This window comes from Leptodactylus fuscus, chromosome 5 (genome assembly GCF_031893055.1).
Source record: "Leptodactylus fuscus isolate aLepFus1 chromosome 5, aLepFus1.hap2, whole genome shotgun sequence".
Lineage (NCBI taxonomy): Eukaryota > Metazoa > Chordata > Amphibia > Anura > Leptodactylidae > Leptodactylus > Leptodactylus fuscus.
In genome coordinates, this window is record NC_134269.1 from 132,208,610 (window position 1) to 132,236,081 (window position 27,472).

At 37.9% G+C, this 27,472-nt stretch overlaps 1 protein-coding gene across 1 annotated transcript in view; it reads right to left on the reverse strand.

Moving 5' to 3' along the window:
- Nucleotides 1-23,352: 23,352 nt before the first annotated feature.
- The window catches only part of MDFIC (MyoD family inhibitor domain containing), a 78,508-nt gene continuing 74,388 nt past the window's right edge, over nt 23,353-27,472 (reverse strand). Inside the window, exon 5 of the mRNA XM_075274289.1 lies at nt 23,353-23,970. Coding sequence (XP_075130390.1) covers nt 23,723-23,970 — 248 coding nt within the window. The 3' untranslated portion in view covers nt 23,353-23,722. The remainder of the gene's footprint in view (nt 23,971-27,472) is intronic.

Here is a 27,472-nt window from a genome sequence, read left to right on the forward strand (position 1 = left end):
TCTCCTCCCAGTACTCACCCACACTCTCCTAAACCACAAGCCCCACCTGCTCACCGGCATCTGTGACACTAGCTTGGGAGGCAGGGGGTGCCCACTCTGCAGGCATGTAAAGTAGAGAGAAGAGGAGCAAGAACAACAGAGAGCTGCGGCAGCAGCACTTCTGTGCAGTTAAGTTGAGTGATCGGGATCAGAATTCCGTTCCCGATCTCTTTTAGGCGGGATAGGTGTTACCAGTGGAGGATCAGGTTCTATAGAGCAGCAGTTCTTCTGTCAACCCCAAGATGGAAGTACTAATGGAATATACAACCAATAGGATCTCCTCCCAGTACTCACCTACACTCTCCTAAGCCACAAGCCCCACCTGCTTACCGGCATCTGTAACACTAGCTTGGGAGGCGGGGGGTGCCCACTCTGCAGGCATGTGAAGTAGAGAGAAGAGGAGCAAGAACAACAGAGAGCTGCAGCAGCAGTGCTTCTGTGCAGGTAAGTTGAGTAATCGGAATCGGAATTCCGTTCCCGATCTTTTTTTAGGCGGGATTGGAACCCGATCGCGATTGTGAAATTTACTCGATCGCCGATCGGGATCTGATCCTGATCGCTCAACCCTAATGGAAACATATAAAGTATAGTTGAATGTGTCTATGAAAAGCTGGCCAGCCTTGATGGTCCAAAATAGATCTGTATTTAAGAAGGTAAAAACATGCACATTTATATATTTGGCCCAGGAAATATAAACTTTTGAGCACAACAGTACTCAGACCAAAGGCAAATTGTGATGAATCTAGCATTGTATATCAAAGGTTATATTATCACACTTTTTGCTTGCCTATGAAGCCTGAAATAGAATGCAATCCATCTGTTTATATTTAAGAAAAAATATGTAGGGTATTAGGATTAACAAATGTGCCTTTTGTCAAATATAAATCAGATTTCTTGCAAGTTACACTATGCACCCATAAAAACTTGCTGTTTTAGTGATTCATTTTCGAGTTGTAATCTACTCTAAACTAATCACTTCATCTGCTTTCTCCTGTTATCTATTTTAGTATTTCAATTCCATAAAAAGCTAGTGAAATCCCTTTAGACAAAATACATTCCTCCTTAGCCATTTTTTATTAAAATGTCAACTTGTACCATTCTTTTTTTCTACACAGTCTTAAAACTTATTTTAGCTCTCACATTATACTTTAATAATATTGCAAATCCTATGAACACTGGCTCACATCAGATATTTAGCCTGGATGCATAATACTTGAGAATCCACATTGATTCTCTTCACGGTCTGTCTCTACATTCGAAGATTTATGAATATTAAGTTCTGCTTGCCCCAAAGCAAAAGTATACTCACTAAGATATTTGCTGAGATCAGGAATCTTGATTCCCCTTCAAAAAGCATTAATAAGGTGGCACTAGAAGATGTGTGACATTCAAAAATATGAAGGAATTATTAACTTCTTTAAAATGAGAGAAATAATGGCTTAAAGCACTTGCTTGTAGGAGCCATGTGATGGCCATGATCCATACAGTAACATGTGTTGTTAGTTTTGGCCATATTGTATCAAGGTGAAAAAATGACCATATGCCCATTAATAGTGCAAAAAAAAAAATATCTTTATTATGAATCTGATATTTTTCTTTATGATTGATGTTAGATGTTCAAAATTGTGTTCAGTATAGACCATTGGTTAGCAACAAGACAAATATTGTTATAGAAATATAAATCATTGATGTTTTTCAAATAGTGGCATAAAATTCAGCATAAAAAAATTATAATAGATTGTATAAAAGTAGTTATTTCGGAAACAGTTTCAGCCTTTCGCTGTTACATGTAATATTGATGAATATACAGTATATATTATTTAAAAATAATATATTACCTATAATTAGTTGTAATACACAATTATATTTTTATACACATGAATGTAAATTAAAATAATAAAAATAAAATAACATATTTATAAAAAAAATACAAACACGTTGAAACTACTATGCCGAATAGACCGCAATTAAAAATATTAGTAATATTCTTCATATTCTTCTAGACCTAGAAGTACATTTGTATTTGTATATATTCACATACACGTTATTCTTCTCCTTAAATCATTATAATTACTAAGACCTAATGGACTTTGCGCCTCACATTTCAGGATTCAATGAGATTTCTATCTCAGTAGTATATTATGCCTATTGTCTTCTGAAATTGAAGACTCAATATGTTTAAAACTAGAAAATGTTACATTAATATCTTTTGATGATAATTATGTAAATGGTCAATAAATTAGGGACAACCTTCATCTTGTATAGAGATGAGCGAACACTAAAATGTTCGAGGTTCGAAATTCGATTCGAACAGCCGCTCACTGTTCGAGTGTTCGAATGGGTTTCGAACCCCATTATAGTCTATGGGGAACATAAACTCGTTAAGGGGGAAACCCAAATTCGTGTCTGGAGGGTCACCAAGTCCACTATGACACCCCAGGAAATGATACCAACACCCTGGAATGACACTGGGACAGCAGGGGAAGCATGTCTGGGGGCATAAAAGTCACTTTATTTCATGGAAATCCCTGTCAGTTTGCGATTTTCGCAAGCTAACTTTTCCCCATAGAAATGCATTGGCCAGTGCTGATTGGCCAGAGTACGGAACTCGACCAATCAGCGCTGGCTCTGCTGGAGGAGGCGGAGTCTAAGATAGCTCCACACCAGTCTCCATTCAGGTCCGACCTTAGACTCCGCCTCCTCCGGCAGAGCCAGCGCTGATTGGCCGAAGGCTGGCCAATGCATTCCTATGCGAATGCAGACTTAGCAGTGCTGAGTCAGTTTTGCTCAACTACACATCTGATGCACACTCGGCACTGCTACATCAGATGTAGCAATCTGATGTAGCAGAGCCAAGGGTGCACTAGAACCCCTGTGCAAACTCAGTTCACGCTAATAGAATGCATTGGCCAGCGCTGATTGGCCAATGCATTCTATTAGCCCGATGAAGTAGAGCTGAATGTGTGTGCTAAGCACACACATTCAGCACTGCTTCATCAAGCCAATACAATGCATTAGCCAGTGCTGATTGGCCAGAGTACGGAATTCGGCCAATCAGCGCTGGCCAATGCATTCTATTAGCCCGATGAAGTAGAGCTGAATGTGTGTGCTAAGCACACACATTCAGCACTGCTTCATCAAGCCAATACAATGCATTAGCCAGTGCTGATTGGCCAGAGTACGGAATTCGGCCAATCAGCGCTGGCTCTGCTGGAGGAGGCGGAGTCTAAGGTCGGACCTGAATGGAGACTGGTGTGGAGCGATCTTAGACTCCGCCTCCTCCAGCAGAGCCAGCGCTGATTGGCCGAATTCCGTACTCTGGCCAATCAGCACTGGCTAATGCATTGTATTGGCGTGATGAAGCAGTGCTGAATGTGTGTGCTTAGCACACACATTCAGCTCTACTTCATCGGGCTAATAGAATGCATTGGCCAGCGCTGATTGGCCGAATTCCGTACTCTGGCCAATCAGTGCTGGCCAATGCATTCTATTAGCTTGATGAAGCAGAGTGTGCACAAGGGTTCAAGCGCACCCTCGGCTCTGATGTAGCAGAGCCGAGGCTGCACAAGGGTTCAAGCGCACCCTCGGCTCTGATGTAGGAGAGCCGAGGGTGCACTTGAACCCTTGTGCACCCTCAGCTCTGCTACATCAGAGCCGAGGGTGCGCTTGAACCCTTGTGCACACTCTGCTTCATCAAGCTAATAGAATGCATTGGCCAGCGCTGATTGGCCAATGTATTCTATTAGCCTGATGAAGTAGAGCTGAATGTGTGTGCTAAGCACACACATTCAGCTCTACTTCATCGGGCTAATAGAATGCATTGGCCAGCGCTGATTGGCCAGAGTACGGAACTCGACCAATCAGCGCTGGCTCTGCTGGAGGAGGCGGAGTCTAAGATCGCTCCACACCAGTCTCCATTCAGGTCCGACCTTAGACTCCGCCTCCTCCAGCAGAGCCAGCGCTGATTGGCCGAATTCCGTACTCTGGCCAATCAGCACTGGCTAATGCATTGTATTGGCGTGATGAAGCAGTGCTGAATGTGTGTGCTTAGCACACACATTCAGCTCTACTTCATCGGGCTAATAGAATGCATTGGCCAATCAGCGCTGGCCAATGCATTCTATTAGCGTGAACTGAGTTTGCACAGGGGTTCTAGTGCACCCTCGGCTCTGCTACATCAGATTGCTACATCTGATGTAGCAGTGCCGAGTGTGCATCAGATGTGTAGTTGAGCAAAACTGACTCAGCACTGCTAAGTCTCTGCATTCGCATAGGAATGCATTGGCCAGCCTTCGGCCAATCAGCGCTGGCTCTGCCGGAGGAGGCGGAGTCTAAGGTCGGACCTGAATGGAGACTGGTGTGGAGCGATCTTAGACTCCGCCTCCTCCAGCAGAGCCAGCGCTGATTGGTCGAGTTCCGTACTCTGGCCAATCAGCGCTGGCCAATGCATTCTATTAGCCCGATGAAGTAGAGCTGAATGTGTGTGCTTAGCACACACATTCAGCTCTACTTCATCAGGCTAATAGAATACATTGGCCAATCAGCGCTGGCCAATGCATTCTATTAGCTTGATGAAGCAGAGTGTGCACAAGGGTTCAAGCGCACCCTCGGCTCTGATGTAGCAGAGCTGAGGGTGCACAAGGGTTCAAGTGCACCCTCGGCTCTCCTACATCAGAGCCGAGGGTGCGCTTGAACCCTTGTGCAGCCTCGGCTCTGCTACATCAGAGCCGAGGGTGCGCTTGAACCCTTGTGCACACTCTGCTTCATCAAGCTAATAGAATGCATTGGCCAGCACTGATTGGCCAGAGTACGGAATTCGGCCAATCAGCGCTGGCCAATGCATCCCTATGGGAAAAAGTTTATCTCACAAAAATCACAATTACACACCCGATAGAGCCCCAAAAAGTTATTTTTAATAACATTCCCCCCTAAATAAAGGTTATCCCTAGCTATCCCTGCCTGTACAGCTATCCCTGTCTCATAGTCACAAAGTTCACATTCTCATATGACCCGGATTTGAAATCCACTATTCGTCTAAAATGGAGGTCACCTGATTTCGGCAGCCAATGACTTTTTCCAATTTTTTTCAATGCCCCCAGTGTCGTAGTTCCTGTCCCACCTCCCCTGCGCTGTTATTGGTGCAAAAAAGGCGCCAGGGAAGGTGGGAGGGGAATCGAATTTTGGCGCACTTTACCACGTGGTGTTCGATTCGATTCGAACATGGCGAACACCCTGATATCCGATCGAACATGTGTTCGATAGAACACTGTTCGCTCATCTCTAATCTTGTAATCTCCGATTTAGCATGTTCTTCAAACCTCCTTCACATTAGTCTTTCCAATGTGGTTTAGTATACTTGGAGAATCCGTGGCAAGATCAAGCAGGACACTTATTTGTTCAATGTCTTGCTTTGATCTCAGCCTCCCATTGAAAATAATGGGCAGCAGACTCAAGGGGATGCAGATCCATCAATCATTGCAAATTCTGCTGTGTGAACATACACTAACTCTAAATTTAGAGCAAATTGCTTGAACAATACGGTAGGAGGTTGTATGTTTTTAAACAGTTGTTTAGCTTCCAGAGTCAACAGGGTAAGATATATCCCAGCCATGCGTAAGAGATACAGTAGTACTTGAACGATTGTGAAACATTCAGAATTTTCTATATTTATTCATAAATTTCACATAAAATCAGATTTCATGTCTTAAAAGTAAATAAAGAGAAACAAAACAAATAAAAAATATTGCACTTAATCTCATTTTATAGAAGAAATTTCCACTATCACATTTCTGCCAGTGACAGAAGTATGGAAACCGTTTCTTTTAGTATCTGGCGTGACGCCCTTTGTGCAACAATAACTACATCTAAACATTTTTGGTAATTGTTGATGAGCCCTACACATAATCTTTCAGCAAATTTAGCTCATTCATCCATGCAAAACAGCTTTTATCGGTGGGGTTCCACCAATGAAATGCTCACTTCAGGAGTTTGATTTGGCCACTACAAAATGTTAACCTGGTTTTCATTTAATCATTCTTTGGCAGAATGAATTCTGTGCTTAGCGCCATTGTCTGTATGATCCATATTCTCTTGAGGTTCATCTGATGGACATTTTTCTTTAGAATTTGCTGGTATAACATAGCATTCACTGTTCCATCAATAATGGCAAACCAGCCTGGCCCAGATGTAGCAAAACAGGCTCAAACTATTATACTAGCACCATCATGTTTCACAGAAGGTATGAAGTTTTGTATCTGGAATGCAGTTTTCTGTTCTCCAAACATAACATTTACTATTGTTCAGTAACCTCCTGATGGTGTACTCACAAACATTAACATTAACTAATGTGAGAAAGGCCTTTAATTGGTAAAAGGTTACCTTGGGTTTCTTTGTAACCTTCAAGCCTTGCCCTTGGTGTGATCTTTGTTGGTCAATCACTCCTTGGAAGGGTAATAATGGTCTTGAATGTCCTCCATTTGTTATTTGCTTGCTATCCCAATGGTTCACATGAGTTTGTCACTGACGGATATGTGATACTCTATGATTTTATCCTATAAATAAATCACCAAGTCTAATATTTTTTACTCTTTTCTGGATAAATGGGTGTTGGATTAAGAGATGGAGAATTTTGTGGGGTCTATAGATCAGATCAAATTGTCTAAAGGTATCTACAATTAAAGGCTTCATCCTAGACCCCTAACAAGTGAGGCAATATAATGGATTACCAATTGAGATTAATGAGAATTTTAAAACCATTTGTGCCACTAGTGTTATTCTTTGAAAAATAGCTCTATCAACCTCTTCTACAGCACATCTTCTTGTACTTCTGTTGCTCTCATTTTGTAGTGGCTTAAAAAATAAAAACCTGGGTTGGCCACCTCTTAAATACATGTGTCCACACTTAGCTAATTTCCAATTTACTTAAAGGGGTTGTGCCATTAAGGACACAGGATAGGGTGTAAGTGCCCAATCGCTGGGTTCCCAACCTCTGGGACCGCCAGCGATGAGGAACCAAAAATACCCGAGATTACAGTCTTAACAGCCCCATAAAAGGTTCACTAGCAAATCATATTTCTTCAAGTGTAGTGTCTTAAGATGCCTCCAGGTAAAATAAAACATTGTCCAAACAGGATACCCAACTATTATGTGAAAATAACTTAGTTACCCTAAGCCATTTTTACAGAAAACACTATGTTATAGATGTGGATGCCATTTTCCTGTACAATATTTTGTCAAATAATTTTTTTTTTAGAAAGAGCCATCAGTCCATTATTTTTAAATTCTGTACATACGATGTCAAAGAACAATTCCCGTGTCTACTCTGTAAATATATATTTTAATGATTTAATCACAGATAACCCTATTTTTCCAAATTACTCCCAATCACCGCGTAATATGATGGCGCCATACAAGTAAGCATAATAAATAATCACCCGCATACTGTACAACCAGAATACTGCTGGTGAAACGCACAAGTTTATATTTATCTGCATCCCTTCGATAGTCTTTTAAAGATGTCAGGTCAGAACACATGAAGTAGAATGTCTAAGTGTGTTTGAAATGTTTCTGTCCATTCTTATTTTTCAACTAAATTGACAAATGCTGGCATTGTAATGTTATTCTTGACAGTGCTAAGGTAAATTCATGATGCTAAAGTGAAATGATTCTGGCAGCTACCCGCTTTGCAACAATCAAATTGTGTGTACAGTGAAACCTAAGGCTACCATGTTGAAAAACAGAAAAAAAAATCAGAAAAACAAGCCATTCCCCATCCCACTCCTTGTTATTGGTCAATGCATTGATATTTTCATGACCGTAGATAATTTTGGCTATGGTTTAAATGAGTTATGATACAATATATAAAAATAAAGCTGAACATGATTAAATGAGTAGCAGATAATATAAATATACATATGTAATATAAAACATCTAGGAAGACATTTTGTTTGACTGTATAGATCCTGACTACATGGATTCACACTTACAGTTTAGCATTATTTAGAAACCAGTAGAAATATAATGGATCTCTCTTTATAAAATTGATGTTAAAAAAAACATACATAAATAATTCTTGAGTAAACCCAGCCAAAGACAGATAACATTTGGTTTTAATCTAATACAATACATTTGAATGAATCCTGCTCTAATATCATTTTGGCAGAAACTGAATGATGCCAGCTGGAAAATGTAAAGAAACTAAACTTCAGAATGTGTGAATGAGTCAGGGTCACATGACATCGGGCTGTGGCTGTTCTTTTATGATGTCATAAAGGGAATAGCGATATACAAAATCTGTATGCAGGCTCTGTTGGGTGAATAAAGATATCCTCCCATAGATGCAATGGAGCTGGGGCTGAATACGTCCCTAGTTATTGAATCAGATAGAATATGCAATGGTTATTTTTCATGTCAGATTCATAGGGAGTATGATATTTAAAATTGTCACATGAATTCATGTTCCTGCAGTAATATGGAGTTTGTCTACAGCTGTAATATGACCATGCATACAAGCCCAAAGTAGGACTAAAAAGAAATATACTTCCATATATATATGATATGGACATGTGAATGGATTCAGTCTCTTAGTTCTCTCAGTTTTTATTGTTTCGTTTTTCATTGAAGACGGAAATAGATACAGATAATGTAATTAATGAGATGCAGTAGTTTATGATAATTAACAATCATTTTAATGTCCAAGTGACTAAAAACTATTGGTAAACTTTTATCCAGGGACATTTCTGAAAATACATTTGTGTTATATCACATTTCACAATAATACATTTTACTATTTCAGCCTGAGACTGTGAATGGATCTTTGCAGGTTTCTCCACTCTGCCTAATAGATTGGAGTTCTGAACAGGGCATTTAGGACCTCTTAAAGGGGTTACCCTATTGCAGTCTCAGAAGCCCCACATCAGTGCATGGAACGCCGGCCTTGGAAGCAAACTGGCGTTTTGGTGAGTTCTCCTGATCACTGGAATGACGCTTACTTCATAGCCCGAGGATAAGGAATAAGTGTCAGTAATTAGACATAAATGACTATCTATTACATGGTTACTCGCCTTTTCCTACTGTAATAACTTATGACATTTTTTTCTAAAGAAGGGTTTGTCCAGATTTCAAGTAGGAAAAATGTTCTTTTTTTGGACACAAAGATCTTTACTTTTTCTATTCTGTTAAAAGGTCAACTGATGCAGCTGTCTATATAATTCATCTTAGGACAAGTTCAGTAGTATTAAGGTGGATATTGCATCAAGTATCAGATATAATCACTGGTGTGTATAGATTTACCAAGAAAGCCACACTTTTCAATATTTTTATTCACCATTTATTTCCATTAATCCCTATCCACATAATGAAGTACAAGTATAATACAGAAAGGATGAGGTATGTGTTGGAGAATGAATGTTACAGCTGCCCTCCAGCACTAACCCCTAGGGTTGGAGAAACTCTCTCTCCGTTGGTCCAAGCAATATGATTTCTGGAGTTGACTTAAGGGTCCTTGCACATGAGAGATTCCTGATGGGAAACAATGTGTGTGTGGTTATGATAAAGTGAGCTCCCAAATGATACAGTAATGAGCTAATAGCATTGCATCAGTTCATTACCGGACTGTTCGGGAGCTCGTTGCATCATAGCATCATATCTGACTATGATGCACATGGCGGAGTTCAGTCCAGGTCCTACCAGTCACACATGGACTGTTTTTGACAGTTAGGGCCCTTACTAAGGCCTTCAGAGATCCATACCTAAGATAAGCCCTAACAGATGTCTCTGTATTTTGTATGCACTGGCAGTAATGTATTGTCATACAGACTTCTGAAAGTACATTATGTTAAAAAAATAAAATAGGGATTAAAAATGTAAACTGATTTTAAATAAAAATGGATTTATTTTTTTTAATAATCCAGCCAAATCTAGTTCACTGCCAAGAACATATCTCATACACGTTACTTGCCAAGGATGTATAAGAGCTAAAATCCTGATAGCATTTTAAAGGTGAGAATCTTCCAGCTTAGGTACTATAGATCCCAAGATACAGCTATTTGAAGTACCCCCTCCAGCCTTAAATTCTCACCTAAACCAGTATGGAGGAGGGGGAGAGCAGTCGAGGAGATGACAGACTGAATGAGTATAGTAGTAACAGAATCCTATTCCTAACTGTAGATGTCACTGGGGAGAGGGGTAACTTGGACTATTGAAATTGGTAAATATCCACTTTCCCCCGTCAATCAGAGAACATATGTTACATATTGGGCTCTTCTCTTTTAACAAAAGTAGTGATAAGATGAGCCCTTACTTGTCTAATAAAGTTGGCATTACCATTGTCTTAATATCCCATGATAATACAATCCCTAGTGCTAAATATGGTGACCATTTCTCCAGCAGTATCAGATTTGTGTTACTATAATAGCTGTAACAATTATCACTAGACTAATGTCTCAATGCTAACGCATTTCATGGATGGAAAGCATTTCTGTCAGTCAGAAAAGACATTTTTATCCACTGTCTTTTGCCATTAAAAATCTGTATGAGGCTGGGGCTCCATATTGAGAAAACTCTACCTGCAAAGTGGATGGATTCTGGCTAATCCCATCCACAAATTGCAGAAAAGAATCAGCAGTGGAAATGTAACGATTTCAATTATACTTTTGGAAATGCTGGTGTCTTTTGTATGGGTATAATGGAAACAAGAAGTCTTTTGGAAGACTGCTCAAAACAAAGCGCAATGCATTTCTGCTACGGTCTTTTATGCAGGTTTTCTTGCAGCACAGCGTAGGGCCTTAGTATTAGGCAGCTTTCAGATAAAATGGTAATATGACATTTTTTTGCATCCATTTTATAGACTCAACACCCAGACCTCCAGAGAATTATCAGAACGAGAGTTCTGGTTATCACAGTATTTTCTTACTGCTGAACTGCATACAGTCTTCAACTGCTGTAATAAGTATCACGCGGTTCTGTACATTTCACCTGTATGCTTATATTAGGAAATTGAAAGCCTTTGGTTTACTGGCTGTTAGTGTACAGGTAAAATACATAGTATATATCTGGCAAACCCCTTTAAATGTATACTTCTAATACATTTACTTGTTTTCTATTGTTTTGTATGTATTAGGCTTTTAGTCTTACATAATGCACAAATTTTTCTTTACAATATATTAGACATGCATGCCAATGATGAATGACTTACAAAAAAAATATCTTCACAACACATCTTTTTTTTTTTCAAATTGAATTATAATAGGATCTCTTTTTATTTTATATATTCATTTATTTTAATTTTTAAGACATCTATTTAGCAGATCAATGCCTCAAAATTCTGAAGGTAGTTATGTAGCTATGTAGAACCACTGCCAAACCACAGAGAGGTTGAAAAAGCTTCAGAAATGTGTATGGTTTAGAAAGTATGCACTGCATGTCACGTGTGTGTGTGTGTGTGTATATATATATATATATATATATATATATATATATATATATATATATATTATACATGGTTAAGGGTCACGCTTGGGAATCAGTATGTGTAAATTTATATATATGAAGTAGGAACATTCTGCTTAAGAATAGATGAAAGACAAATAGCCAACGCATTTTAAACTCTCTATCGATAGACAATCCTTGTTTCTATGTGGAATTACAGCAGTTGTAAAACAAATTGTCGCTCACTTCTGTTTGCCATTAGTCTTGTTCAGAAACATTGCTAAAATAGTAAACATATACTGCTCACTTAGATATAACTAATGCTTCAACATATATGGATATTGCTTTTCAGATCACATGTTCTTTAAACAGCAGGAACCAAGAGAATACTGGTAAATTGCTCCATGAACTACTCTTTGCGATACATTATCATAACAACAAAGACTCAGTGTATAACAGACCTACACAAAAGAGCTGTCAATTTGGGAATCATTTTCTACTGGGGATCTCACAAGTTGCAGAGCCATTGTAATCTTAAAACCAAGTGGAGATTCAGAAGAATGTGGCAGCTATCCAATCCGCTCCTAACAAAGCTCTGAACTGAATGGTCCTGGCATTTATTTTAGCAAGAAAGAGAAGGCAGACAGACCGGAATGGTCTATTGTAGAACCATGGAAGTCATTGGTTGCTCAGCTTTTTTTAAAAAATCTCATAAACCAGGAAAGGAAACCATGTTTATTAATTTTTGGGCCAGTGATCTCTAGAAAGTAATTGCAATCCATTAAATACTTAACATAACAGGAATACAATTTTGCCACTTTTAACTTTAGGATTTTTTTTTGCCCGTCTATTTAACCCATTGTGAGTGTAATTTTTAAATAAAGGTTCTAGATGATCAGTTAGATTAATGGGTAACGAGACAAAAATGATGTGTGCCCAATAATTATCACACAAAAGTCATTATTCAAATGGGCATTTTAAATATTTTGGTTCTGATGTAATGCCAATTAATTAAAAAATATCTTTCTAGAAAAACAAAACAAAGTTCTATACATATGACAATCAAATGTATACTAAATGCGTACTAGAGATTTGTTTTGAAAGAAAATTTCATACTCCCAATGTCATTCCCAATTAAGTTCTCCAGGTAATGACCCCATTTGCATAGTGAGCTGAACCCACATGTGGGAATTTTAATGGGCACACCACCTGAGTACATTAATTGAGAGTGACACTACTTGAACTAGTTTTGTGCTTAGCCCACTGAAAATTCTACTCATATTATTTTTAATGTCAAGCTACAAGTCAAATTTCAAGATGATGGATTTGTTCTTTTTTTAAGCACAGAGTGTGAATAAAGGCATTCTGTTATGCACTGCACATCTTTACTTACCTAATGTGTAGTTCTCATTGTGGCCTGCACCGTGTCTTTCCAGCAGCTGGGATTTCATTTCTACATGACTGTGTTGTGTCTGGTTTCCATAAATTTGCACTTAATTGACAGTAAATAATCCATTTCGTTACTAAAATTGCTTAAAGACATTTATTTTTGGGGGTATGAAAGACAGCCAATTAGGGATGGCATTAAAATGGCAGACAAGTGTTTTTACCATATTATTAATGCTAGAAAATCAAGATTCGGATGATATATGTTGCCAATCTAGGAGCAAACTCTATATTTTAGAATAAGCATACTATATATAAAATTTTTAAGGCTAATGTGGCTTGGCTCCGTGCCACAGATTTCACTAGATTCTAAAGAGAAACAATATCCTGTTCATTTCCCCTAAAAATGGCATTTTACATTGTAATACCATTTCAGATTTTTCCTTTCAATAGAATAGAAACTGCAAAGAATATAAAATGCATTTTTATGTAAGCATAGCCTTAATATTACCTATGACATCATAAAAACACCAGAACAAAGGAAACACACAAATTGAAGTTCTGTTTAAATGAGAACTGTTACAAAAGCAATATAAAAGACAATTAGTATCCATGAAAATATGTTTTATAATCACTCACTTCATTGACATCTTATCAGTGCTTGAAGCCTGCATCGTCTCCCATTCTTTGCTCCATATATGACAATGCGATTCTGTACTTTAGTTATCAATATTTGAGCCATATCCTGTAAGATTTGGATATTGATATTGTGGCAATTTGCACTAATATTATATTTATTTATATGCTACAGTAGTGGAAATTGCAATGAAAATAGACTATTATGTGAAAAAGTGAGCTTTTAATATATATTATTTTTTCCCTATATTTCATAATTTCTTGGCCTTCTATACAACATTTTAAAAGTTCTCAAATTTAGTATTATCAAAAATGTACACTATGACATTGTGTCCTAAAACCCAATGTATGATATTCTAATCCCAAATCAAATTCAGATGTCCATTTGTCCATTGAGCCCAATCACTAATGTGCATCAGTGTGCCCTGGGCAGTCATGATGTAGTTATCACTGCATGCTGGGAATATACCACAAGACCAGTCCTTATGGAGATGTTCTGATCCAATTATCTAGTTATCATAATTTGACCCTTTCCCATTTTCCTGATTCCAAAACATCAACTTGAAGAACTATCTTAACTTTTCACCTCCTGCCTGATATAGTCAAATTGTATTCATTGTATCGGTCAGTGTCAATGTTGTGGCTGATAGTTGTTTTCATCTATATTGAATGTAAATTGATGCAAATCAGTTCCGTCATGCTCATTTTTTATCATTGAGATCAATGGGCGCCAGACTTGATGCAAACTTCTAACTTCATCAGTTTTTTGTGTGTGAATCCAGTCTAGCACTATTAAGCAATCCATGGTAATCTAATGGGACTCAAAATATTATTTTCATTTATAAAGTCTTGATTTCTCTAATTTGTCTCATACTGTCTACATATATTCCCTTGTAAAATAGATTAGTTGATCTTTTATAATATAGCAGGATTTGTTTTTCTTACATCCATTTACTATACATTACATAAAAGAAACTTCCAGCTCAAGTCCTACATAGATAATCTACAAGCAATACATGGGGGATCAAAACCCTGCAGAATTGTAGTAGTAACTCTGGATCTTAATACCTGATATAACTAAGGAAAAAAAGCAAAAAATAAGAGCTGGATTTGCAAAGTTTCTCAACTTGATACATGTGACTATATAGGTAAACTGTAAAGTGGTGTATAAGAATTAATATCTGACCACATCCAGACAGATATGAATCCCTAAAAGACAGGAACAGATCGCTTAACCCCCAAAGACACTGTAAGTAAGCAGTAGTTACTTCATAGTTAATATTTAATAACAATAATTAAAAATTTCAAACCCTGTTTTTGCACGTTTTTTTCACATCATTCTGCTCCTGGCCATGCAGATTTTCCATGCAAATTTTCCATTCAACTCTGGTCAGTTGTACATTTATAAAATATGATATTTCTTCATTTTGTGGCATTTCATTAACATTTAGGAATATTCCAAAAACTAACACTGACACCAATACACACTATAATTCAATTGCCAAATGTTTTGTCCATTTCCGTTTATGGAAATCATGTAAATAGCGCATAAATGTACTTAGTGTCTTAAATGGAAAGATTATAAAATATTCAAGAAAAATAACATTTGTATGATTTTACCTGCTTAAAAATGAACAAGTTCCCTTTGTGAAATGACTAAGACAAAAAAGTAAATTGAGATCTCTTAAAATAGCTATTGAGACTTTCCATTCTATTAGGGTAATACATCATCTCCTTTTCAGCAGCCTTTTTTTCCACAATAATATTCATTATCTAAGACCTGTTTCTAAAGGACTGAATATTCTAACAAGACCGTGAGCCTTTAGAAATTCATTTACACCATTTCCATGGGCTCAGTTATGATGAGTATCTTTAGGAAGTTTGTCTTGCATTGTTTAGAAAACATCTTTGTATCCGGTATACAGATCTCAAGCCGACTTCATATTTTATGGAAAACAAATTTAAATAAAATATTATGACGCTAGCTTCAGATGTGAAATATGATCATTAACAAAATATCTGGACACAATTGTAATGTACAGTAGAGACTAAAAAATTGCAACATAAATAGAAATGATTTAAATTAATTTTAATAATTTAGAATGCTGATACGTTTTTCTATTGTATTATTTAGATGCAAATTTAGAAACAGCTTATTTTTGTTTTGTATGTGTGGTTGTGAGGAGTAGAACATTTTTCTTTTCGTTTAGCTTTTCTAGCCAAATTATAAAATATGTCCTAACCTTTTGCAGAAATGTGTGAGCAACAGTCTCTGTTACAATCACATTCTTACCAATCCTGATCATGTGCTGTCTATATTGTGCATATTACTTCAGCAGTTAGCCACGCCCACCAATAATATGATATCGTTACTCATGATAGCAGTAGGTAGGTTTTATGGACACTGATGAAATAGCAGCATAGTAGATGCATAGGGAGACTAGCAACATGTGTTCCTCTCCCCTTCAATACATGTAAATACTTGATCGTCAGAATCATGAAGTGCACATCTTAGATGGTGTATTTTTGACCAAAAATTGAAAAAATGCATGTAACACATACTGTAAATGTATAATAAAGTAAACATATGACAATATACACAAATTATATACATACACACACATGCATGCAGATATAAATATATACTGTTTACATCATACATACATACATAAATATGTAGACATACCCAAAGATTATATGTGTGTTTGTGTAATATCTCTATCTATCTATCTATCTATCTATCTATCTACACACACACACATACACATCAAGACATAAAGAGTATTGCACATGGTCAGAAAGTGTACTGGGGATAAATTAAGAAGATAAGGATGTGAGGAAGTCTATGAGTTTGTACTGGGTGTACATGAAAAACAGCTTTGAGGCTGGGGCCCCACAAGATGTAAATGCCGCGATTTGCCCGCAGTGGAGATACAGCGGGAAAAATCGCACCATTTTACAGTGCAAGCAAAGGGGATGGGATTCATGTGAATCCCATGTCCACTTTGTGGAAAAAAACGCAGTGCGGACACACTGTGATTTGTAAAGCCGTTGCGGGTTTGCAAATCGCAGCATGTCAATTATATCTACGGAAATGCTGGTGGCTTTCCCGTAGCTATAATGGGAAGAGAAAGTCTGCAGAGGAAAACTCCGTGAACTTTCTCATCAAAGCGCTGCGGAAAGAACCGCAATGCGATCACGCAGTGGTTCTTCTCGCAGCGCTTTATCACTGTGTTTACGGCCCATGGGGCCTTAGCCTGAGGAGCAGTTTTTGGATGCTGGGAGAGGCTGCCCGGAGAAGCACTGACACTCCCACAACTACGAAGTGTAAACCCAGAAGTATTGCATGAGCCTGAAAATATTAAGATTGGTAAAAATGGTCCAACCATTCATAAAAGGTACTCATTTATGTTTGTTCATTCAATATATTAAAAGCATTTCTTGTATTTAGTCCCAGAAAATTCCTTTAAGTAAATCATTGCTTGGTGATCCTATGGAGACTCTAATGTACACATGGATCTGAATTAACAGTAAATTTAATTAAGCACTAAGTAGAATAAACCCTTAATTTGTACCTGTTTTCATGGCAATGTGTGTTTAATAGTACAACCATCAGAAACAATTTTTTAAGCATTTTTAGGCTATGGTCCCATGTAGTGAGATGCAGCAAAAAATTCTGCAGAAAAAACAAGGCAGAAATACATCACTTTTTTCTGCAGCATTTTTGCAAAGTTTTCTTTTGCTGACTTCCTGGCCTATTATACCTATTTGGAAAATGCTGTGATTTTTCGCACCATGTGAGTTTTCGCAACGCAGGGCTTCAACCTTAACATTCCCTATGCAAACTTGATTTGAAACTTGTATATACTACTAATCTTCTATTAAAAGTTTGTTTGCTAATAAAACTCTTCACAACTTTGGCAATTACCGTATGTACACTGCAATCCGTCATCCCTCCATACGCCACACACACACAGTACTCAGTGGATGATGTATATGAAAGGGAGGTAAAATGTGGAATCAGTTTACATGGCCCCAATATAGTCATCCATCCTAAGCAAAAGAAAGCACTTAAACACAATAATCCATGTAAAATAAAAATTCTTTATTTTTAAAATAACATAAATCCAGTTAACGGAAACAGTTCAATGTTTCATTTTAGTAAATAATATCTGTTGTGATATTAAAGTAATTTTAAACAAGATTAAAAAAAAAAAATGAAAGCAGATTAAAGTCCATCAGATCTGGATCTACATTATAGAGATATACATTTTCACATTGTTAAATTTTGTTCTGCTCACTAGGATGTTAGTTTTGCGTGTATTACTTAATACACCTTAACCAGAAAGAAAAGCACAGACTAAATCTGAACAAAGTATTTAGTATATGTTTTCTCTACTACAGAGATATTTATAAACACACAATGATAATTCTAGTGCAGAATATTAGCATAATACAAGCTATTTAGAAAGAGATCCCATGTCATTCACCATTTCAGATTAACTGTAACAGCTTTATTTCAGAAGGAACATGTGACTCTAATATTCGTATACATATATACAGTAATAAGTATCAGGTTTTAAATGATTGATCTGGAAAAATAAAAAAACACCAGTAACATAAATACAAATTGACATCTGAATGATTGAATATCCCAGAACCAAGAAGAAGTAAAGCCGATATATACCATATTACATATTATCCAGATTATATTTTTTAACCTTACTATAAAAAACACCTTGTGCAATCTTCCAAGATAGTTTTGGCACAGACAAAAGGATTGTAGACGCCTATCTAGATTTTGTTTCTACTGATATCAAAGGGAGACCTTTGTTATGATAGAGAAGGGAGATAATAAGAAAACCATACTAAGAAGTAAAATATATGGCTCTTTGAAGTCCCTCTGCTTTCATAGACAATTCTCATCTAACACTGCATGTAATTAATAGGCAATCATATATAGAAAAACTTAGGATCTTCAGAGGCAATGGGACAAAGATAATCTTACTGATGCACCTCTAGTTACTGAATCTCAGGCAAATCAAAATTGCTTATTATAGAAATCTAAACATGGTATAAATAGCAATCATGAACACTTCCAAAAAGCACAGTACCTTATGTTCCTTTCAAGTTTATTTACAAGTAATTCACGTCATTAATGGAGATCTAAAAATCCACCAAATACCCTTCCACATTTACAAATGTTCTATTCTCAGTTTGGAAAAATACTCGTCATTATACTTAAAATGGGGTACTCTGGGAAAAGCTGAAAATCCAGTTTTTGTAATGGGATGTAGTTGCCCACCCCTCTCCACCTAGTTTTCAATACGGCAGTCTGACTGTAAGCCCAGGTTTCAGGCACTGGTTACAATGACTGGTTCTTAGAAGTAGTATGATAATTGCTGCTACTATAAAAAATTGAGAGTCTTCAGTAGTTGATACCTTTTTTAATGGCTAACTAAAATGATGACAGATTGCAAGCTTTTGAGCCTCTAGACATGTAACCTATACCTGAGGAAGAGGCCTAGAGTCTCGAAAGCTTGCAAACTGTCATCATTTTTAGTTAGCCATTAAAAAAGGTATCAACTACTGAAGACTCTCAATTAGGGTTGAGCGATCAGGATCGGAAAAGATCGTATTCCGATCAATTCCGATCAGCGATCGAGTACATTTCACGATCAAGATCGGAATTCCGATCCCGATCTTTTTAGGTGGGATCGAGGTCAGAGGTTATTTCCCACAATGCTTTGCTACTGGCCAAGCATTGTGGGAAAAGCTAACAATGTCTGATAGGTCCCATAGGAATGAATGGATGTAGCCAGCACACAGCCTATGCCCCCTACATGCCGGCTGCGTCCATTCATACTAATGGGAGACTAGCTAACATCTCTAGTAGCTAACACTTACATGCACAGATCTCTGGTCTGGTCCCCGCTGCCTCCGCCTCCCAGGTTAGCGTTACAGACCTAGGAAGAAGGCGGGGCTTGTGGCTTAGGAGAGTGTGGGTGGGTACTGGGAGGGTAGACGTCACGTCTCCCCGCCCACACTCTACTAAGCCACAAGGGCCGCCTTCTTCCTAGATCTGTAACACTAACCTGGGAGGCGGGGGCAGCGAGGCGAGAAGAGGAACGAGGACAGCGGGGACCGGACTAGCGATCTGTGCAGGTAAGTGGTCAGCAAGGGGGACTAAGTAGCCAGAGGATTTTTTTTAATCACTACACAGTGTGGATTCTAACAAGTAAAGCGTTCAATATTTAGACTCCATGCTGTGTAGTGAATAGGATCGTTTTTAAAATCCGATCTCTGATTATTAAAAAAATCCCATTGACTTGCATTGGGATCGGAATTGGGATTGGGTTTGAATGGAAAATGATCAGAAATCGGATTTTAAAAACGATCCTAAAATCTCAAGATGAGCTCAACCCTATTCTCAATTTTTTATATTTCGTATCCACTGGCTAACACGGTACAAAGATATTTTTTCCTTAACTGCTGCTAAGGCACTAAAGTATGCAAGCAGGAACAGAACCAGCTATGGTAGGGACAAACTAGATTTGGAGATGGGGGGGCAGATCTTCAGATAATGTTTGGAATGTCCCTTTAACAGTGATTGACTTAAAAGCACCACAGACGTACTGAGCTCTAGGACAAAGAGTGCAGCTAAATAAACAGGACCTGGAACTCATCATTTAACTAATAACTAACCTCGTTTTGGTGTCCCGAATATGATGTGAAGTCATATGAAATTGAAGTGAAATCTATTAAAGCGTATATAATAAGTTATTTTAGGAACATTTAAAGGGATACAAGTTACAGTATTTTCAATAGTGTCATGCCTCTATTTAAAAATAAATTACGTATTGCAGTTTCCCATGTGCTGACCTCTAGTGGCCAAACTGGCTAATCAAAAGCAGAATGGAGGGCCAGTATTAAACTGGTTAAAACTTAGGTCTATGAAGGTTCTTTCTGGCAAAATAAAAAATAGGTAGTCAATATCTGATATGATTTGTCGCCTAGTCTCAGCTTCTATTGATGGAATGCAGATTTGTTCTTCAGTATTAACAACTTTTAAACTAGAGCACCGGATAACTCAACATGGCAGGTCATCTTTTTAATAGATATCTGCCATCACCAGCATCTGTCACACTTGTTTGTGTCAAAAAATGGGCCCATGTTCAACACAAAATGGTCTATATGAGCCTTCTTGGCTGTTCAAAATCTCTACTGTAATGTCATCTTTATTGGGAAAAGGACTGGTAATATCTCAAGGCCCAAACATTCTTGTTGACTGTACAGCATATTATTCCATGGTATTATGACTGTGTAACTGTACTGTACCAAGTTTGCAAGTTGTCACCTCCCAACAGGGACGTCCACCAATCATGAGAAAAGGATCCTCTACTCCTAGTAAACCCAATGCATTGCTGCACCACTTGTCAACACTGGTGCTCAGCCACATGTGGCAGTCCAGAGATAAATGGAATGGCAATGCACCTGTATGACCTGCCATACAAGTCATAAGAAAAAAAAAAACAGGCCATCTTTCTATTGACCATTGGGGTCCCAGAAATTGGACGCTTAAAGATTAGCAAACTGTCACCTATACTGTGGGTAGCTGATAACCTGTAAACATGGTCCAAGTACATTCAGGGTAGCACCCAAGTAAAACACGTTATACAAAAATAAATTAATGTAAAATTATTCATATTAAAAGATTATTATTGATATTAAAAGAATGAAATACATTGGCACTAATAACACTTGTTTTATATGAGCTTAAAAAATTCATGATGACATTGTCTTTGAGTTACAAAGAACCTGCTACAATTAAAGGGGTTATCCAGTTTTTAAAAAAGATATGGACCAAATAGCAGGATGCATCAATACAAAAAACTAATATAGATCCTGTTTATATTTGGCACCGTTTATCTGATTTATTTTCAGGTCATTAACCACAGATGTGACATTTTGTTTGCAAGTTCAATACCCCCACCACCCTTGGGGCAGTTAAGGCAGCAAACGAAACATCACAGCATCATGTGACCTCAGATTTGTGAGTGATTTCATTGCAGGGGAAAGTGGAGAAAATAGGGATACATTTCCCAGACGAGTCATGAGAAATGTAGTTTTTCCGCAGATTCAATGCATGCAAATAACAGTGACACAAGAAGCAGCAAGTAAAATAAAACCAAGCAAAGGCTGAACAAGGGAACAGTGAGTAATTAGCAGTGCTGTGGATGTACTTGCAGATAAAGGGGTTATCCAGCCTCCAAAAATTAAGTAAATGTAATAAATGTTATCACAGTTTTTCTAATTAAAAGTGACACTTTGTGGAAAAGTATGAAGAGAGGTCTATGTGTAGTCATAAAGGTAGACATAACAACACCTTCTTTAAAATATTATAAGATCATGAAAATGTTGTAATGTTTTGGGCTTTTACACTATTGGGGAAAGAGTTGTGAAGATTGTCAAGCAGCGCCTCTAAAGTAGAATGCTAAAAGGTAAAGTTTAATCCTAAAATAAGCTCACATAACACTTTTGGGCATAACACTTGTCTGAACAAGTCAATCTATAGTTGACTCTGCATTCTCTGCTAAGGGCGGGTTCACCTCTGCGCCCTGGTGTCCGCTTTCAGGTTTCCGTCTTCTGCCCGAGAAACTGGACAGGAGATGGAAACCGGCAGTCACTTTTCAAACCCTTTCATTTGAATGGGTTTGCAAAGTGCCGCCCGTGAGTGACTGTGAGAATTGTGTGCTCTCCGCGGCGAAACCGTTTTGTTTTTTTTAACCGGACACAAAGTCAGACATGCAGGACTTTTTTGTCTGGTTAAAAAAAAAATGGTTTTGCCGTGGAGACCACAAAACGCTCACAGATGGACACTGTCTGCCGGGTTTTTGTCTCCTGTCAGCAGAAGACGGAAACCTGAAAGCGGAGACCAGGACGCAGATGTGAACTCGCCCTAAAAGGGGTTTTCTAATTATAGCAAGATGGCCATGTCACTATTATAGTAGGGACAGGCTTTCTAGTTGCCATGGGCAGTTCAGCATGATATTTGCTCCCCTTTTGTACCTTTCCCATTTATTTCCCAGTATTCTTATTGATATAGGAAATCAATGACTGGTAAAACAAAATGAAAAGTACTTTAATACCTTACACTTTTAAAAGAGGTTATGCCACAAGAAATATTTATGGATTTATGGAATAATTTTGTATAGAGGATAAGTTTCAATGGCTAAGATCCTCACTGATCCTGAAAGTAGAGGTGTTTTGCCCCACTGTGAATGTAGTGGCAATGGATGCGGATGCATCCTTTCATCATTTATCTCTAGCACTTTCATTGAAATTAATGTAGTGGCAGTGGACCTAGATGAACCAAAGCTATATTCATAATGGGGATATGTAAAAAAAACAAACAAAAAAACCTTCAGGTTAAGGCCCCACAGGCAGAGCTTTAAGGCATCACAGTTCTTCCCGCAGTGCTTTAAACAGAAAATTTGTGGAGTTTTCCTCTGCAGACTTTATGTTTCAATTATATCTATGGGTAAACATGCTGCGATTTCCAAAACCGCTCCAGTTTTCGAAATAACAGCGTGTCAGAGCCGCGGTTTTTACCAAAAAATGGGCATGGGATTCGCAAGAATCCCATCCACTTTGCAGTTACTGTAAAATGCTGCAATTTTTCCCACAGCGTTTCCTAGGCGGGCAAATTGCGGTGTTTCTGACCAGTGGGGCCCCGGCCTCAGGATCCAAGGCAGTCTCAGAGGTCAGAACTCTACCCATAGGCAATTTACCCTATTTTCTTGGGACAGAGGATAAATAGTTTTTATGGCATAACCCTTTTAACTGTATACATGTCTCATTCCTGACAGATTGATGAAGTTTCAATCCCAGGATCTTCACCAACTGCAAATAAATAGATAAAAAAAGAAGGTCTATAAAAGGTTAATGCTGCAACTAAGCCCCTACTCATTTGAACACTGTCTCCTACTCTTAAGGTTGGACTTCCACAATTCACAAGTGATAGTATTTGCTAAGACTGGAATACCTCTTTAAATTAAATGGGCAGCATAAGAATACTTTTCCAACTTTTTATATTTTTTTTAAATTTGATCTCCAGTAAATCATATAAAATAAAACATTTAGCAGTGCAAAAAGGATGAGTTCTATATATCTAAAAGTCATTTTCAGTTGAAAGTAAAAACTCCAGTTTAGAAGATCAATGTCCTAGTTAGCTTCATGAAGGAAAGCAAATTCCACAGCATTCCATGCAAATTTCTAAGCAGTCAGAAGATTCACAACAGGCGTCCATTATTCCACAATCCATATCACAAGGGCAGTTGCAGTCATCTCCCATCTCTTCTCCGCAGCAGCAACAACAGGCTTCAGAAGTACAAACTCCACAAGAAGCTTGTCCTAATACTATGTTGCAGAGTGTGACAAACTCACAAAATAAGCAAGCTAAGATACAGTGAACACAGCAATCTTCATAAGGTAGGTCGTCCAGATAAGGCGAAGATGATGCGTTGGAGTAAAAGTATAAAAAGGAAAAAGAAAGAGAAAAGTCAATCAGCTTATTAAGCTAAAATAGAATATAACAAACCTAACAAAAAATCTGCAAGATCAATTCAAGTCAAATTAACAAATGGGTTATGGTTTAGAAAAAACATTGATACGGTACAAGCATGCATGAAATATTTATGCAAAATTGTTAACAGGCACACAATTAGAAATTTTTTGAGAGTTCTTAATTTGTTTCAGAGTACTCAATTTTAGTCATTCGTTTGTTAAAAATCTTATAGTATAGCAAAGCAACACAGAACACGAGAATCAATAATGCTAATATACAGTATATTGATATTCAGTATCCAGTCAGGTATGTAAGAGTCCAGTGGATTTAATTTTTTATTTTTTTTTAAATGTAGATTGTGAGCCCCACATAGAGATCATAATGTACATTTTTCCCTATCAGTATGTTTTTGGAATATGGGATGGAAATCCATGCAAACACAGGGAGAACATACAAACTCCTTGCAGATGGTTTTTATGCCCTTGGCGGGATTTGAACACCAGGACTCCAGCGCTGCAGTGCTAACCACTGAGCCACCGTGTGGCCCCCACTGGATTTAATTTTGAACAAAAGGTGGATAAACCGATGTAGCACCAGTGGTGCTATAATATATTTATATAAAGATTTAAGCTAAAGCCCCACGTAGCGGGCACACCAAAAAAGCGCTGCGGGAAAAACCTCAGTGTCAACGCATCCCCCTCTGTATTGACTTTATTTGACACATGCGCAATAACAAAATAAGCTTATGAATGACATTATAGTTTATCTTACGTCATTTCTTCTTTGTGCATGTCCTTTGACGCAAGCACTCAGAATACTCTCACAGGCAACAAGAGATTATTCGATACCTCTAATGAAACTTTTGCTACACAGGTATTTGCCATTTATCTCTTATATGTATACTAATTACTTTCTAAGACACTGTATAAACAGTGAAATGTACCATTTGTTTACAAACCCCTGACTAAGCTGCAAGTGGAGGTAGCGATAAGAATGGGGCTTTACCTTGCTGGTGGCCACTGGGTAACTTTTGTTCTACGCCTTTTCTTTATTAAAATATTGGTTGCATTATTTTTTTGTTGGGCAATTTGTGTTGAACCTTTTTGGTTACCATCTCAGGTGGTGTGTCACTTCTAGAAAAATCCATAATTTTGTGATATTTGTAGCTCTAATAACAAAAAGTTATATTTTATATGTACATATATTTATATGTGTTTTTGAATTTCATTTGTTAAATCTTCTGTAATGTGTGGATGGAATTAGCTAAAATCCATCCAAAATCCATCCACTTTGCAGGTACTTTAAATAGAAGCTTTTTTTTCTACGATGTGTCCGCAATATTGTGCCCTGGTCTTGTTCTAAGGCTCCATGTTGCAGAACATAGCTAAGAAACACTGTGGGGAAAAAAAGCAGCGAAAACACATCACATTTTTTCCCACAGCATTTTTCATTGTGTGCAAAAAGAGAAAAGGACATGGCCCGCACATCCCAGTCTTATACATTGATCTAATGCTTCTAAGCAAATTCTACAATACTGAACATGAAGTTCTTAGTATACATATTGATCAAGGTGTGTAAACCCACTAGCCACTTCACGACGACCTCTTTATATAGTGGGTCCCTACTCTACTGGGTGTGACGCTGCACAGCGACTGCCACAACTGAAACACGGCGCCCACAGGGGGAGCTACCCAGTGGTCCAGCAACACCCCTGCCACCAGGCTAAGGGCTGCACCGCCCCACGGGCACAACACCACAGGAGCAGCAGATACCATGCAGCACCGCACCATGTGAACAGATATCAAAAATTCACCTTATCATATTGCCCCAGTCAGAGGACTGAGAGCTAGTAGGTGGGTTCCATTTTGCAGCCTCCTGTACAGTAGGGACCCACTATAAAGAGGTCACCGTGAAGTGGGTAGTGGGCTTATACACCTTGATCAATATGTATACTAAGAACCTCATGTTCCGTATTGTAGAATTTGCTGATAAGCACTAGATCAATGTACAAGATTGGGACGTGCGGGCCATGTCTTTTTCCTTTTTTGAATACATATAGTAAGTCTGTCCCTTCATTTTTGTTGTTTTTCTTTGGTACCAGAACTTTTGAAAAATATATATATTGAGAATGATGTTAATTTTTGTAGGGAAGGGGGGGCAGTAAATTATTAAAGGGGGTTACCTTGGATTAGAACTCATGACTCATTTTTCACAGCAAGGTCTTCTTTCTCTTCTTAGGAAATTACATCACATCCATTGGTAACATGGCCATGCTGCATCTCAGTTCCAGTCAAATGAATCGTACTGAGCTGCCCCATGGACATTTGACCAACAGAAGTGATGTCACTTCCTGAGAAAAGGATGCCGATTTCATTCTGTAAGAAAACATCCATGTTTCCTAATCCACAATAACCTGTAAAAAAACTGATAGGTCCTCTTTAAGGTGAAAACTACAGTCAACCGTTAGTAATAGGAAAAGTAATGAAACATAAAGCAAAGGCCCAGGTAAAGTTGAAAAGAATGCAGGATAGCACTGCCTGTCCCAGGAAAAAAAAATTTCCACAAATATAACCATATTTAAACTTGTAGAAAATTAAAAGATTAAAGATACCGTATTTTCCGGTGTATGAGGCAACCCCCAGTTAAAATATAGAGTTTGGGGTATACTGTATAAACTCAAGTATAAGCTGAATTTTTTAGCACAGTTTTTATGCTGAAAAAGACCTCCTCGGTTTATACTCGAGTCAGGGTCCACGGAGCACAGAGACCAGCAAGGACCTGCATAAATTAAACAAAAGGGGAGGTTCTTTAGTGCTACTGCACTGTGATCAGCTTTTCATGTAAGTCACGTGACTGTGATGTCATCAAAGGTCCTGTAGCCACTAGAATGTAATATCTGCAGATAAGTCAGTGGCCATTACGTGCAGGATTCATTGTGTTTTATAGAAGATGTCTGTCGTATCGAGGAAGCTATAGTAAAGTGAAAATAAAACACACAGGTACCTGCTGGATTACTATTCATAGTAACGTCAGGCATTTGGGGTTATTAATTTAGTTTCAGTAACTCCATGTGCCTCACATTAGTAGCAGTTAACCCCATCATGTCCCTCATATTAACCCCTGTGTGCCCCATATAAGGGTTACTAATATGTGAGAAACATGAGGGTACTAATAAAGGACCTTAAATATGAAGATACCTAATTATTACCTCCATATGTCCCACATATCAGTAACTCTTATGTGAGGCACACAGGGGGTTAATGTGAGGGACATGCTGGGGTTAACTGCTATTACTATGAGGCACATGGAGTTACTAAGCTGTAATACACATGAGCAGAATTTTTTATCTGCAATGGTGGATACTCGAGTCAATAAGTTTTCCCAGTTTTTTTGGTAAAATTAGGGGCCTCGGCTTAT